At 52.1% G+C, this 14,224-nt stretch overlaps 1 protein-coding gene across 1 annotated transcript; it reads right to left on the bottom strand.

Annotated features, from left to right (window-relative positions):
- Positions 1–7,803: 7,803 nt before the first annotated feature.
- On the bottom strand, positions 7,804–13,689 carry LOC136389652 (trichohyalin-like). The gene is made up of 4 exons (XM_066361490.1): positions 13,635–13,689; positions 11,848–11,981; positions 10,987–11,727; positions 7,804–8,992 (listed from the first exon to the last, which is right to left on the bottom strand). Exons 1-4 carry the CDS (start codon positions 13,687–13,689, stop codon positions 8,909–8,911), a joined length of 1,014 nt encoding a protein of 337 aa, XP_066217587.1. The 3' UTR covers positions 7,804–8,908.
- Positions 13,690–14,224: the final 535 nt, after the last annotated feature.

The following is a 14,224-nucleotide window of genomic DNA, read 5'->3' as shown; positions in this document are numbered from 1 at the left end:
TCTGCTCCTCTCACAACCGCTTCTCTCTGCCCCCAGCACCTTCCCCACACCCGCTCCCTCTCCTCCTCTTCAGACAGACACCCCCCTCTGAGGAGCTGCCCTGATCCCCAGACAGGCTCAGCTGCCACTCTCGGGTCCCCAGTCCCCAGGACCTCCCCCTCTCCCCGCATGGTTCCTGTCCCACTGCAGTTCCCTGTGTCTGTCTGCACCCTCTCTGGGCTGTGAGCTCCAGGCAGGGGGATACTCTGTGCTCAGCCCTCCCTCCCTGCATCTCCACGATGGGGACAGGGGCCTGGCTTGGAGAGGAGGACAGGGACTCAGTGTTGGGCAGATAAAATATATTATGCTCACTTTGTTAAAGATGGTGCTGCCCACGTGAGGCCGTCGCCCAGGTGATATTAATGTGTGTTGGGGATCGTTGTAGCCTGGGGCTTGGTTTTAGGACTAGGCCTTTCCCACCCTTTTTGATGTGGGGTGGTGCAGTCCAATCATGCCTCAGAGAAGTGACTTTGTATTGGAGACTTCCCTATTTTGTATATTGGATTAAGAGTTTGGATTTCTACACTATAAAATGGGGACGGAGCGGGAGCTTGCGCTCTTGGTTCCTGGGATGATTAGCATGAGAGAGCAGAGGGAGCAGAGCAGAGAGCAGAAAGAGGCCATGTGGCCAGGAGAAGCAGCCAAGATGGTGGAGTGCTGAGTGAGATGCCAGTTTGTGTAGAGTTTGTATCTGGGATAAGGAAGGAGATGAGGAACTGAGGAGCATGAGGCTGATGAACTAGAAACCTTTGATTCTAGGAAACTCGGATAAGTCAGTAGCTTTGTGAGCACTGAATGTGAGTGGGTTTTGGAGCCCAGTGTGTATTTTTACTTGCTCGCTGGGTGCAAGCTAGAATTAAAGACTATGGCCCATCAGTTTTTGTCTCCGCTGTTTCTTTACCGACTGTCCGAATCCAATGCGAACCTGCATGGGCCAGGTGGCCACTGTGATAGTTGCCCTGGCCGTGGCTTCTGGCTTTACACTGAGTAAGGAGGGGGCTGGAGGGTCAGCGGGACCAGGACTACACCCCACCTCCTCTCGGTCAGCCAGGGCAGGGCAGGCCCAGATCTGGTGTTCCTCTTGGGGAGAGCAAGGGAATTTTTCACTCTGAAACTAACTATCTAATTAAGGCAAGGTCAGAGTCACTGTCACAGTTCCCTGAGGCAGATGAAATGTGAGCTGGGCCCTGTCTGGGTAAAATGGTTCCCTAGGCCAGCGGTCCCCAACCTTTTTTGGGCCACGGACCGGTTTAATGTCAGAAAATATTTTTACAGACCAGCCTTTAGGGTGGAACGAATAAATGTATCACGTGACCGAGACAAGCATGAAGAGTGAGTCTTAGACAGATGTAACAGAGAAAATCTGGTCATTTTTTAAAAATAAAACATCATTCTGACTTAAATATATTGATAAATAAAACGGAAATAATGTAAGTTATTTATTCTTTCTCAGCAGACTGGTACCAAATGGCCCAAGGACAGTACTGGTCTGCGGCCTGGGGGTTGGGGACCGCTGCCCTAGGCAACAGAGCCTGATTTTCATTGGCCGTGATAAAGCCTTCCCCAGGAGCAGGGATGCAGAAGGACCCGCTCCAGAATGGGCGGTGCCCTTCCCAGAATTGCCCCATTTGCAGAAAGAGCACCTGTCCTCCTGTTGGCTGCACACCAGGCGGCCACCCCTCCCAGGGACACACGTGAGTCTGGACAGCAGGGCCGATGGGAGGGGAGCTGTCCGAGTCAGAGCGCTGGAATTAGAATGCACGTTATCAGGCAGAACAAATGTTCGGAGGAAAGGGGAGTGAGAACAGACCAGGCTAAATACAGAACCCCTGCAGCAGCTGAGGCCAAAAGTCCGGGACTCACGTCCCAAGTCCCAGTCAGGCACAGCCCCTGACACACACATAATGTAAAGCCAGCAGCCGTGGCCAGGGCCACTATCACAGCAGCCAGGCCTATGCAGGTTCGCATTGGATTCGGACAGTCGGTAAAGAAACAGCAGAGCCAAAAACTGATGGGCCATAGCCTTTAATCCTACTTTGCACCCGGCGGGCAAGTAAAAATACACACTGGGCTCCAAAACCCAGTCACACTCAGTGCTCACAAAGCCACTGACTTATCCGAGTTTCCTAGAATCAAAGGTTTCTAGCTCACCAACCTTATTCTCCTCAGTTCCCCATCTCCTTCCTTATCCCAGATACAAACTCTACACAAACTGGCATCTCACTCAGCACTCCGCCATCTTGGCTGCTTCTCCTGGCCTCCTCCACGTGGCCTCCTTTAGCTGCTGGCTCTACTCTCTCCGCTCTCTCATGCTAACCTCAGGAACCAAGCGCCAAGTCCCGTTCTGCCTCCATTTTATAGTGTAGAAATCCAAACCCTTAATCCAATATACATAATAGGGAAGTCTCTAATACAAAGTCACCCTCTGAGGCATGATAGGATTGTACCGCCCTACATCAAAAAGGATGGGAAAGGCTTAATCCCAAAACCAAGCCCCAGGTTACAACGATCTCCAACACACATTAATATCACCTGGGCGACTGCCTCCTCGTGTTATCTTTAACAAAGTGAGCATAATACATTTTATCCGCCCAACACATACCCTATCCTGAGGCTCCCGTCACTGTCCCAGACAGAGAGGAGGCTCAGTTTCCCTGAACCCCTCACAGTCCTGCAGCAAAAGAGACTTTTAAACTGTTGGAATCCATGGGAGTCCAAAAGACCAGAGTAACAGGCTTTATTGAAAGGAAGAAAGGAACCCTGCCGGGCACTCCTCCTGGGGGAGAAGAGCACAGGTTACAGACTAGGGGTGAGTTATATAGTGTTTGGGAGAGCCTGAGGGGATACTGAGGCAAAAGTCCTGGTATGTCCGGAATGCTCCTCCTTGGGGGGCTTCGAGCATGTGGGTGTTGAATCAAAAATCCTGGTATGTCCGGAGCCCCTCCTTGGGGCGGGTTCTCAGCTTTTTGGAATTCCTCTGTCTCAGGGTCAATAGTCCAGTAAGGGTGAGGTCTGACAGATAAGCGGAACATCAAGAGGGCAGTTTGGAATTCAAGTATCTATCATAAACAACATGCAGTTCCCCTGAGCCTTCCACAGACGAGCTCTGGAGGTAACAGGCCGGGAACACAGACTGAGACCTTTACAGGAGGAAGCTGCCTCCCCTTCCTTCCCAGAAAGACGCAGGGGACTTACCAAGGAGGCCATGGTGATGTGTGGTGTGTGCTGTTGTGCTCCTGATGGGGCAGGTTTATAACCAAGTCTGGGATTTCACTTTTAGTCTCCTGTTGACACTAACATCGTAGGTGGGGGGAGCAGACCTGGACTCTTATCTTCTTTAGAGATAAGGTCAACCAAGTGATAAAATGCATCAAGTAAAGGAAGAATTTCTCGGTTGTGCAGGAAGCAAGCTGGAGAAAAGGGAACCTTGGAGACCGGTTCAGAGGTCACCCCGGTACAAACAGTGGCTGCACACTGCTCCCCTGGTTGCAAGTCTCGTGGGGTCCCTTAGAGCTTTGAACAGGGGTCCCTAAACTTTATACAGGGGCTCAGTTCACTGTTCCTCAGACCGTTGGAGGACCAGAATATAAAAAAAACTATGGCCTGACCTGTGGTGGCGCAGTGGATAAAGTGTCGACCTGGAAATGCTGAGGTCGCCGGTTCGAAACCCTGGGCTTGCCTGGTCAAGGCACATATGGGTGTTGATGCTTCCAGCTCCTCCCCCCTTCTCTCTCTCTCTCTCTCTGTCTCTCCTCTCTCTCTCTCTCTCTCTCTCTCTCTCTCTCTCCCTCTCCTCTCTAAAATGAATAAATAAAAATAAATAAAAATCAGTACATGATTATAAAAAAAAAAAAAAAAAACTATGAACAAATCCGCAAATCCCTATGCACACTGCACAAATCTTATTTTAAAGTAAAAAACAAAACGGGAACAAATACAATATTTAAAATAAAGAACAAGTCAATTTAAAGCAACAAACTGACCAGTATTTCAATGGGAACTATGGGCCTGGTTTTGGCTAATGAGATGGTCAATGTCCGGTTCCACATTTGGCACTGCTAGCCATAACAAGTGATGCAAGTGTGCAGCACCGCCAATTACAGTGCTCCTCTCTCTGACCACCAATGAAAGAGGTGCCCCTTCCGGAAGTGCGGCGGGCCCGGATAAATGGCCTCAGGTGGCCGCATGCGGCCCACAGGCCTTAGTTTGGGGACCCCTGGCTTAGAAAGGACAGAGAGGCAAGGCTAAGGGACCTGGGGGAAGAAGAGGAGAAGGAAGAGGGGAAGGGAAAGGCATGAACAAGGAGCGCCATGGACCCTCAGTGGGAGGGGCACTGAGGGTGAGGGAAGTAAGGGAGGTCCCAGGGGAGGGTTTCAACTGAATATTAATCAGCTCTCTAGGTGTGTCCTTCAGGGACCTGGTCTTCATTGATTAGTTGTCACCAGGGCAGGGGGTCATGAGCAGTGGCAGCTGGTCCTGAGCTCAGCCCTGGCTTCCTGTTGGGCAGATAAAATGTGTTATGCTCACTTTGTTAAAGATGGCACCGCTGCCCACGTGGAGGCCGTCGCCCAGGTGATATTAATGTGTGTTGAGAATCCTTGTAGCCTGGGGCTTGGTTTTGGGATTAAGCCTTTCCCACCCATTTTGATGTGGGGCGGTACAGTCCAATCATGCCTCAGAGAAGTGACTTTGTATTAGAGACTTCCCTATTTTGTATATTGGATTAAAGGTTGTGAAGCTACACTATAAAATGGGGGCAGACGAGAGCTTGGGCTCTGGGTTCCTGAGATTATCATTAGAAGAGAGAGCAGAGGAGAGCAGAGAAAGGCCACGTGGAGGAGGCCAGGAGAAGCAGCCAAGATGGTGGAGTGCTGAGTGAGATGCCAGTTTGTGTAGAGTTTGTATTTGGGATAAGGAAGGAGATGGGGAACAGAGGTGAATAAGTCTGGTGAGCTAGAAACCTTTGATTCTAGGAAACTCGGATAAGTCAGTGGCTTTGTGAGCACTGAATGTGACTGGGTTTTGGAGCCCAGTGTGTATTTTTACTTGCCCGCCGGGTGCAAGCTAGAATTAAAGACTATGGCCCATCAGTTTTTGGCTCCGCTGTTTCTTTACCGACTGTCCGAATCCAATGCGAACCTGCATGGGCTGGGCTGCTCTGATGGTGGGCCTGGCCTTGGCCCTGGCTTCTGGCTTTACACTTCCCTCTGTCTGTGTTGCTGCTCTCCTGGTCCTGGAGCTGAAACACCGCTGAGGCCTACACATCATCTGTAGGGGTTAATGCTTAAGCGCTATTGTCTGTCTTTCCTGCTTGTCCCTCCTCTACGGAGTCTAAACCACATGACCTGTGATATGCCAGGGACGGAAGCTCAGGGGAGTGTCCGATTTCCATGACCAGTGATATGAATTCAGGGATCTAAACCGCATGACCAGCCTGGGGAGGAAAGGTCACCCTGGGTGAGGAGGGTGCTGGGGTGTGTGTGTGTATTTTTTTAGTTTTGCCCGTTGCTAGGCACCTGGGTGTTCCACACTGGTGTCCTTCTGTGCCTGGCTGTCGTCCTTGCTTGGCTCGTGTCTGTCTAACTGCTTAGCACACTAAGGTGATGGAATACTAATTATGCTTTAAAGGGAGGCTCATCATTTCTCTAAGGGGACAGGCCAGTATTTCTCTACCTCAAACATGGAATCCCTGGGGAGAAAGCCACCTGGAAGCAGTCAGAGTAAGAGGGAAGCCACATAATGTGTCCCTGCCCTGGACAGGGGCGCTGACCCCAGAAAGGGAGGCATGAGAAGCAGAGAGCTGTCAACCCCCAGGGCCCACACAGGACCTTGTCCTGTACCCACTCCAGAGAGGCCCGGAGCCATGGGGCCGGGAGGGAGCGTGCTGGACTCCACGGGGAGAGCCTTCAGATGGGGGGTCATGGCTGTGGGAGCCCAGGGGCTCAGGCCCTCAGGATGCTCACGGCTGTGAGAAGCAGAACTTAGTGGAAAGGATCTTCGGTAGCTGGATGTTAACTGTCCCTGGAGCAGGAGGCCGGGAAGCAGGTGACTCAGGTCAGGGCCGCCGCTCACCAAGGCCACCCAGGACCCAGGCTTTTTCCTCATGTTGACCTGGTGTCTGCTATGGTCGCAGCAGCCTCAAGTGGCAGTCTTTGTCTAGCAATGTTCAAAGACAGTAAAAAAAGCGCAGCTCAATTTTCCTGTCCCTCTCTCTCCCTGCCTCTTTAAAAAAATAAAATAAAGATAACAATAAAATTTGAAAAATTCATAAAAAAAGACGGTTTTCTGATCTTGCGGTTTTTTTGGTTTATTTTTTTTGTTTGTTTGTTTGTTTTCAGGGAGGAAACCTTTACTTTGGTTCCTGGCTGTCCTGCACCCATTCTTCCCTGGTCAGAGCCGGTCACATTTCCATTGCAAATTGTGGGAGACAAGCTGTAAGCTGACAAAGTTCTCATGGCCAAAGGGTTAATTTAAGACTAAGCCTTTCCCACCCTTTTAATACTAAGATCTTTTCAACATACTTCTAATATTAAGATCTTCTCAAAAACTAAGCTTTTCCCCACACCCTTGACTGTTGTGTGGTGGGTGGTGGTGCACTATTATGAGGAATCCCATTTGTGCTTCAGATAAGTGACTTTGTATCAGAGACTTCCCTATTTGTATATTGGCTTAAAGGCTTTAATTGTCTATGCTATATAATAAAGCAAAGACGGGGGGCTCGCTCTCTCTGATCTTGCCATCAGCACTGCAGAGGCCTCCTGATCCCATCCTCTATTCTCCGTGAGTCTATTTTAATTCCGCACCATTCTCCCTCAGGATCTGGAATTACTAGCTGCACTGGTTCATGGCAATGGCTCATTTAATTGATTAGTTAGAAAGAGATGTAATGGATTTAAGCTAAAATGTCATTTGTACTTTATATTTCTAAGCATATTCCCAAAAAAGATTCCCTGACTTTCCACCCATCTAAAAAGACCCAGGCTTCAAAAATGGTATATTTAGTAGGCTTTTTCAGATAAACCTACATACAGAAGAGTCGTTTCTAGCTTTAGATTTCTTTTTGAGTTAATTAGATTTAGAAGAGGTCATGTAGAGGTTCTGAGAGTCAGAACGAGAGCATGATGGAATTAGTGCCCTTATAAGAAGAAGAGACCTAATTGGGCCCCCCCGGGGGGGGGGCAGAGCTTGTACTGACAGGTTCCTCCGAGGCTGCTGGGAGCCTGGGTCGTGTCCCAGTGGAGATTGTTTCTCCAGAGTTAGATGCTGGAGCTCACATCTCTCCTAAATTCTAAATCCCCAATCTGACACTCCTGTTTGTGGAACTTCAGATTGTAAAAAGCATGAAAGCATCCCCCTGCCCAGAGGCAGCCAGAGAGCAAGGCAAGCATGGCCCCTTCCGGAACCCCACATGGAGGCTGACTTTTCAGCCTGGTAGTCTGATCAGGGCCCTTCTTGGTAGTAATGAGTACGTTATATTCTTTGGTCTTTAGCCCTCCGGGAGCCCTCATCTTCCTGGGGTCCTATGACATCTCTGCCAGGGACCTGCATGCAGCACTGAGGGGATGAAGGGACCCCTTAGTTTTCACATGCTCAGATAGGCACAGCCCCAGGGAGAGTAATGTCCTGACTCTCATGTCAGTCTTAGGAATTCTGAGGATGACCATAGCGAAAGAAAAAAAGAAGTGGCCATTCAGTAGGGTCACTGGTGGCAGAGGCCACGTGAACAAGAGAACATGGGGAGTGACCTTCTGAGACACCATCTATAGCGCCCTTGGAAGTAGTGGAGAGATATTCTGAGATGGTTAATTTTTTTAAACTTCTAATTTATTTAGAGTAGTTTCACAGAAAAATTAAGGGAAACTTAGAGAGATTTCCCATATAATTCCTGGTGCCCACTAACAGGTAGCCTTCACCATATCAACGTCTCACACGGAGGGTATATTTTTGTCACAATTAATGAATCTGCATTGACACACCATGATAACTCAAAGTCCTTAGTTGACCTCAGGGTCCCCTTAGTGTTGTATATTCAGTGAGTTTGGACAAGTTATAATGTCATGGAGCCATCATTACTGTGTCATACAGAGAAGTTTCACTGCCCTAAAAGTGGAGGAGGCTAATTTTCCACATTCAACCCCTGGGCATTTGAGCCATGACATGTGGCCACAGAAAGATAGTATAATTCCATTTGGTAGTCACAGAGGGTGAGGACTAGACTTTGGAGTTTAAAAAGAAAAAGGAGTCTTTCTACAGGAGAGGGCTGACTGAAGGAGGTCATTGGAAGACGCTGGGAGGTGTTTAGACTCGTCAGGCGATTCGAGTGTCAGCCGATGGGACTACCCAGGGTGACTGTGAAGTGCTTGGGGGCTTTGCAGCCTGAGAGTAAAATGAATGATGTCTGATGACAATGGTCAGACTAAATGTAACAATGTAGACAGTCTATTGAGCACTGCTGAAGACCAGGCAGGTGGCGGGGGACTTCCACTCATCATCCTATCTGGTGTTCACAATGTCCCCGTGAAGTGGATCACAGCCCCATCTCAGAGAAGATGAACTGAGACTCTGAGAGGCCGGAGCTTCTCCCAACAGTTCAAAATTGCTGGGTGTCCTTGATGGGTGCTGACTTTTTCCTTTCTGGTTTAGAGGTACAGAGACAGTGGACTTCCTTCCTGAAGGGACAGATACAGTTACTGCTTCCTCAGTCTTGGTCCCCTGAGTCCATCCTTCAGCCGTGGTGAGGGGAGAGTGAGAGACAGAGCTGCAGGGAGCCCGGGACGAGGTCAGGGAGACGGAGGGGCTGTGGGAGTCGTCTCCAAGCTGCTGCTGCGGAGGGTTCTGTGGCTGCCCCAGGCTGTCACTGGGTTTGGGATCACTTCTTCATGATACCATACCCAAGAAGAGACAGAGCGCCAAGCACACTCATCACACCTGCTCTCACCATGAAATCTTCTACCTGAAAGTGAGCAGTTCGTGTCAGAGTTGACAGCAAGTCCAGGCGGGTCCTTCCTCCCTCCCGAGGGGCTGGAGGTTGCACACACTTTCTGTCCCCTGCCCCAGGACCTGTCTGTCCTCTTCCTCCCTCCTGCTGGCCTGCCCAGAGTCCTCCCCCACAGAGGGGCTGGCCATGTCCCCACAGCCCGGGAAACACAGGTGCGACCACTTCTCAGTGGTGCGCTTGTCTGAGGCTGTCCTGACAACGGGCAGGTGGGCTGCTGGAATGCTTCGGGGAGAGCTTCCTGGGGGAAGCCATTTGTCCCTGACTTGCGGTGACAAGGAGGGAAGGTAGACACTTGGGTCCCTGGGGCCAGAGTTCTGAGGGTAAAACCTGGACTGGGTCTGTGGTCTGGATGGCAGTAGCCTCCACCCCCCTGCCCAGGGCGGGTGTAGAAGAAGCTGAGGGGAGACTGTGGGCAACCATGGTCACAGCTTCCCTGTGCACTGAGTGCTGGTCACAGGTGCAGCCTGGAAGCTTCTGTCTCCAGCCCCAGCTCAGCCCAGAGCCCCGGACTCATACGTGCAGCTGCTCCTCAGCCTGTCCCCCTGGGTGTCTGACGGGCCACCTGGAACATCCCACCTCAGCGTCACATCCTTCACGTCCCTCCCCACACGGCTCTGCTGTCCTCCCCTCCTCTCTCCGCCCGACCACCCATGCCCTCGGCCCGAGCCCTGGAGGTCCGGTACCACAGCAGAGAGAGTGGGCACTGGGGTTCGAATCCCGCTTCTGCCTCTTCCTAGCTGTGTGGGGACGACACACTCGGGAGCGGTGCCGGGGGAGGGTGGAAGCTGGGCCGAGGTTCTACAGGACAGTGTCCTGAGCTCTTACACAGGCCCGCAGACCCGGAGCGGGTCCTGCCTGAGTGCTCGCTGGGCCTCAGCAGACCTGTCGTGGTCCCGGGTTGGCCAGTCTGTCCCTGAGCACCCACAGGGCATCAGGAGCTGCCTTTAGGGGGGTCATCCTGGAGGCTACGAATCCTCAAGTTACAGATCTGGAGAGTTCCAGAGGTCCTCCTATCTTCCCCTCCTTCTGCACATGGGGAAACTGAGGCCCAGAGAGGAATGACCTGTTTAAAGACACTCAGTGGATTTGAAGCAGATCCGAGATTTGCTGTCTGACATTCTCTAGCCTTCCATAGACTCTATACACATGGCGCTGCCCCACGTGAAGCACTAATACGGCAGAATTCAAGCGAGCAGACCTAACTCACTTGACACACATTGGTTTTCCCCACACTCCACCCCTTTAGGATTGCTGCCTCACAATCTACACCACAGGTATCCCTATGCAAAGAATGAGGTACATTACCAAAACAAACAAACTGTAGCAGCAGCACAAGTTATACAACTGCAACAATTACAAAGGTGCCCTTCACCATGTCTCCCTGAGCGCAGACTGTGCCCAAGGGGCTACCTGTAGGTCTATCTCTAGCCCTCTTCTCCAGGGTAGATAGGAGGGCCTGTCTAGTTCAGGGCTGTGTCCATGAAAAATGTCACCTAGGTTCACATGGTGCCTCAGGCCCACCCCCCTCATTCCTGCTGTCACAACAGTTCTGAAGACATTGCCCCAAGGAGGAGCCCGTGGCAAAAGTGGCCAACCACTCCATCTCAGCTCCAGAGACCATGATGCCATTAACCCCCTTTCCCACAATTGCAGCAACCCTACAAAAGCCTAAGGAGTTATTATTAGCTGCTGAGTTTTTACCTTCTGAGTCTGGGGACAGCAGTTTCAGCCAGAGCCTCCTCATCCTCAGACGAGGAAGTGGAAACGTCTGCTCCCTCCAACGCAGAGCCATACGGCCCGCACAGCTCTATCTAAGGCCCCTATGGCTGCTGGTTCTCGGCCTAAAGCTGAACCTGCCGTTGTTCCTCCAACAACTGCCGCTGCAAACGTTCCTCTGACAACTGTCCCTGCAAATGTTCAACTTCCAGGGAAGATTGCAACTCACTAACCTGTTTGGCCTCCTTCCGCTGAGACCATTCCAGTTTCAGGTGCTGTTGGTGCTCAGCCTGCTTCAGCAACTCTCGAAACTTCTTCTTGTCTCCTTCAAGCTGTCGCTGCCGCAGGGTCTGCAGCTCATCCTGGAGCTTTCGATTCTCCTTGTCTCCTTCAAGCTGTCGCTGTCGCTGCCGCAGGGTCTGCAGCTCATCCTGGAGCTTTCGATTCTCCTTGTCTCCTTCAAGCTGTCGCTGTCGCTGCCACAGGGTCTGCAGCTCTTCCTGGAGCTTTCGATTCTCCTTGTCTCCTTCAAGCTGTCGCTGGGACAGGGTCTGCAGCTCTTCCTGGAGCTTTCGATTCTCCTTGTCTCCTTCAAGCTGTCGCTGCCGCAGGGTCTGCAGCTCTTCCTGGAGCTTTCGATTCTCCTTGTCTCCTTCAAGCTGTCGCTGCCGCAGGGTCTGCAGCTCTTCCTGGAGCTTTCGATTCTCCTTGTCTCCTTCAAGCTGTCGCTGCCGCAGGGTCTGCAGCTCTTCCTGGAGCTTTCGATTCTCCTTGTCTCCTTCAAGCTGTCGCTGCCGCAGGGTCTGCAGCTCTTCCTGGAGCTTTCGATTCTCCTTGTCTCCTTCAAGCTGTCGCTGGGACAGGGTCTGCAGCTCTTCCTGGAAATTTTGATCCTCCTTGTCTCTTTCAAGCTGTAGCTGCCACAGGATCTGCAGCTCTTCCTGGAGATTTTGATTCTCCTTGTCTCTTTCAAGCTGTCACTGCAGCAGGGTCTGCAGCTCATCCTGGAGCTTTCGACTTTGGGCAGCCTCTTGCAGGGTTCTAAATAACACCCAGACTATGGTCCCCAAAAGGACAGCCATGGGGATCCATACACTGGGGAGCAACAGCCAGTCCTCTACCCCACTGCTCAAGGAAGTCTGCAGCTCCGTACCAATCTGATCAGAATCCTGATGACTACGCCCGATGTAACGCTGGAGGCTGTGCGCGGCGGCCATGTTGCTTCGCACTGGATTCAGGCACAGCATACAGAAACTGTGGAGACAGGAAATAGTGGGCCATTCTGTTTATTAGAGTCTCACAATGGTGGATGAACAAACAGGCAGAGAAAACTGCCTCCCGTTTTCTCAGGGCTTCCAAGCCTCGTCCCCTCTCTGCCTTCCCTGAAATCACTCTCCAGACTCAGAGGCCACCGCCAGGCCTGGTGGAAAATACCCCTTCTCTGGCAAACAACAGCAAACAACTGCTCCGCCCCATGGAGGCAGGCAATTTGTAATTTGCAATCTGCTGCCCTGAGGGCAAGAACCTGCAGCCTTCCATAGACCAGTGGTCCCCAACCTTTTTTGGGCCAGGGACCTGTTTAATGTCAGAAAATATTTTCACGGACCGGCCTTTAGGGTGGGACGAATAAATGTATCACGTGACCAAGACAAGCGTCAAGAGTGAGTCTTAGACAGATGTAACAGAGGGAATCTGGTCATTGTTTAAAAATAAAACATCGTTCAGACTTAAGTATAAATAAAACAAAAAATAATGTAAGTTATTTATTCTTTCTCTAGGGACCGGTACCAAATGGCCCATGGAGCGGTACTGGTCCGCGGCCCGGGGGTTGGGGAACACTGCCACACACCACACACTAAAGGGGCTGATCCCCTGGGAGCACCGATTAGGAAAAATACAAGCGAAAAAACCTAACTCAGTTGATTCTTGTTTGCAATACACTGGTTTGCCCCACACGTGCCAATATCCAACAAATGATGGTGACCCTACAGTTTCTTCTGAATTCACTTCCTTGTCCATTTTCCATCTACAACTTGGTTTGAGGCAGCTCTTTGCCCAATTCCGTGAGCCCCATGGTTTCCTGACAGGACCCCACGCTTCCTGTCCCTACTGCTCCAAGTCCTGTCTCTTCAAGTCACACTATGACCTTCCCAAGTGCCTTGACATTCACTGAACTCAGAGCACAAGCCTGGCCTTGGACAGCTCTCAGGTCCTTGTGCTGCCCCTTCCCCTCTCCCCTCTCCTCCAAGGGTCCTGTCCTCACCCTCCACCTCTTCCCAGGGCCCTGGCACCAGCCCCCTACTCCTCCCAGGGATCTGCCCCTGCTCTCCCTCGATGAGCCCTGTCCCCGCCCCCTTTCCCTCCCAGGGCCCCGTCCCGCCCCCCTCTCCCTCCCAGGACCCCGTCCCCACCCCCTCTCCCTCCCAGGACCCTGCCCCCCCTCCCAGCTGACTGAAGGACTTGCCGGTCCCCTCACCACACAGCTCACTGTCACTCTGCTCCTCTGCTCAACCGCTTCTCTCTGCCCCCAGCACCTTCCCCACACCCGCTCCCTCTCCTCCACATCAGACAGACATCCCCCCTCTGAAGAGCTGCCCTGATCCCCAACCCGGCTCTGCTGCCACTCTCTGGTCCCCAGCCCCCAGGACCTCCCCCTCTCCCCACATGGGTCCTGTCCCGCTGCAGTTCCCTGTGTCTGTCTGCACCCCCTCTGGGCTCTGAGCTCCAGGCAGGGGGATCCTGTGTGCTCAGCCCTCCTTCCCTGCATCTCCACGATGGGGACAGGGGCCGGGCTTGGAGCAGGAGGACAGGGACTGAGTAAGGAGGGGGCTGGAGGGTCAGCGGGACTAGGACTCCCTCCCTCCACCCCCACCACCCGTACCCCTGCCACTCCGCTGGGTCAGGCAGGACGTGGCCAGCCCAAAGCCAGTCTCCATCGGGGAGAGTGAGGGAATATTTCACTCTGAAACTAATTGTCTAATTAAGCCAAGGTCAGGGTCACTGTCACAGTAGCCTAAGGCAGATAATATGTGAGCCTGGGACCTGTATGAACAAAACGGTTTCCTAGGCAACAGAACCTGATTTTGATTGGCAGCAATAAAGCCTTCCTCAGGAGCAGGGATGCAGATGGACCCGCTCCAGAAACGGTTGGCGCCCCTCCCAGAATTGCCCCATTTGCAGTAAGAGCGCCTGTCCAGCTGCCTTCTGTCTGCTGCACACCAGGCTGCCACCCTTCCCAGGGACTCACACGAGTCTGGACAGCAGGGCTGAGGGGAGGGGAGCTGTCTGAGTCAGAGCGCTGACATTCGATGGCACAGTATCAGGCAGGATAAATGGAGGACAGTGGAGCTTGAACAGACCAAGCTGAGGAGTAGCAGAACCCCTGCAGCAGCTGAGGCTGACAGCCTGGACTCACTCACTGCCCTTGTCCCGGGTCCCTGTCAGCCCACACTCCTGCTTCTGTCCTGCTAG

This window comes from Saccopteryx leptura, chromosome 1, assembly GCF_036850995.1.
Source record: "Saccopteryx leptura isolate mSacLep1 chromosome 1, mSacLep1_pri_phased_curated, whole genome shotgun sequence".
Classification (NCBI taxonomy): domain Eukaryota; kingdom Metazoa; phylum Chordata; class Mammalia; order Chiroptera; family Emballonuridae; genus Saccopteryx; species Saccopteryx leptura.
This window is presented reverse-complemented; position numbering and strand designations above follow the sequence as displayed.

What these genes read in the sequence shown, in the direction of transcription:
- LOC136389652 (XM_066361490.1), bottom strand. Translation starts at nt 13,689, where the DNA reads ATGGAGACTGGCTTTGGGCTGGCCACGTCCTGCCTGACCCAGCGGAGT. An exon ending in ACTGGCTGTTGCTCCCCAGT is followed by an intron (nt 11,728 to 11,847) that starts GTATGGATCCCC and finishes CTGCAGTGACAG; the next exon opens with CTTGAAAGAGACAAGGAGAA. An exon ending in AGCGGAAGGAGGCCAAACAG is followed by an intron (nt 8,993 to 10,986) that starts GTTAGTGAGTTG and finishes GCTCACTTTCAG; the next exon opens with GTAGAAGATTTCATGGTGAG.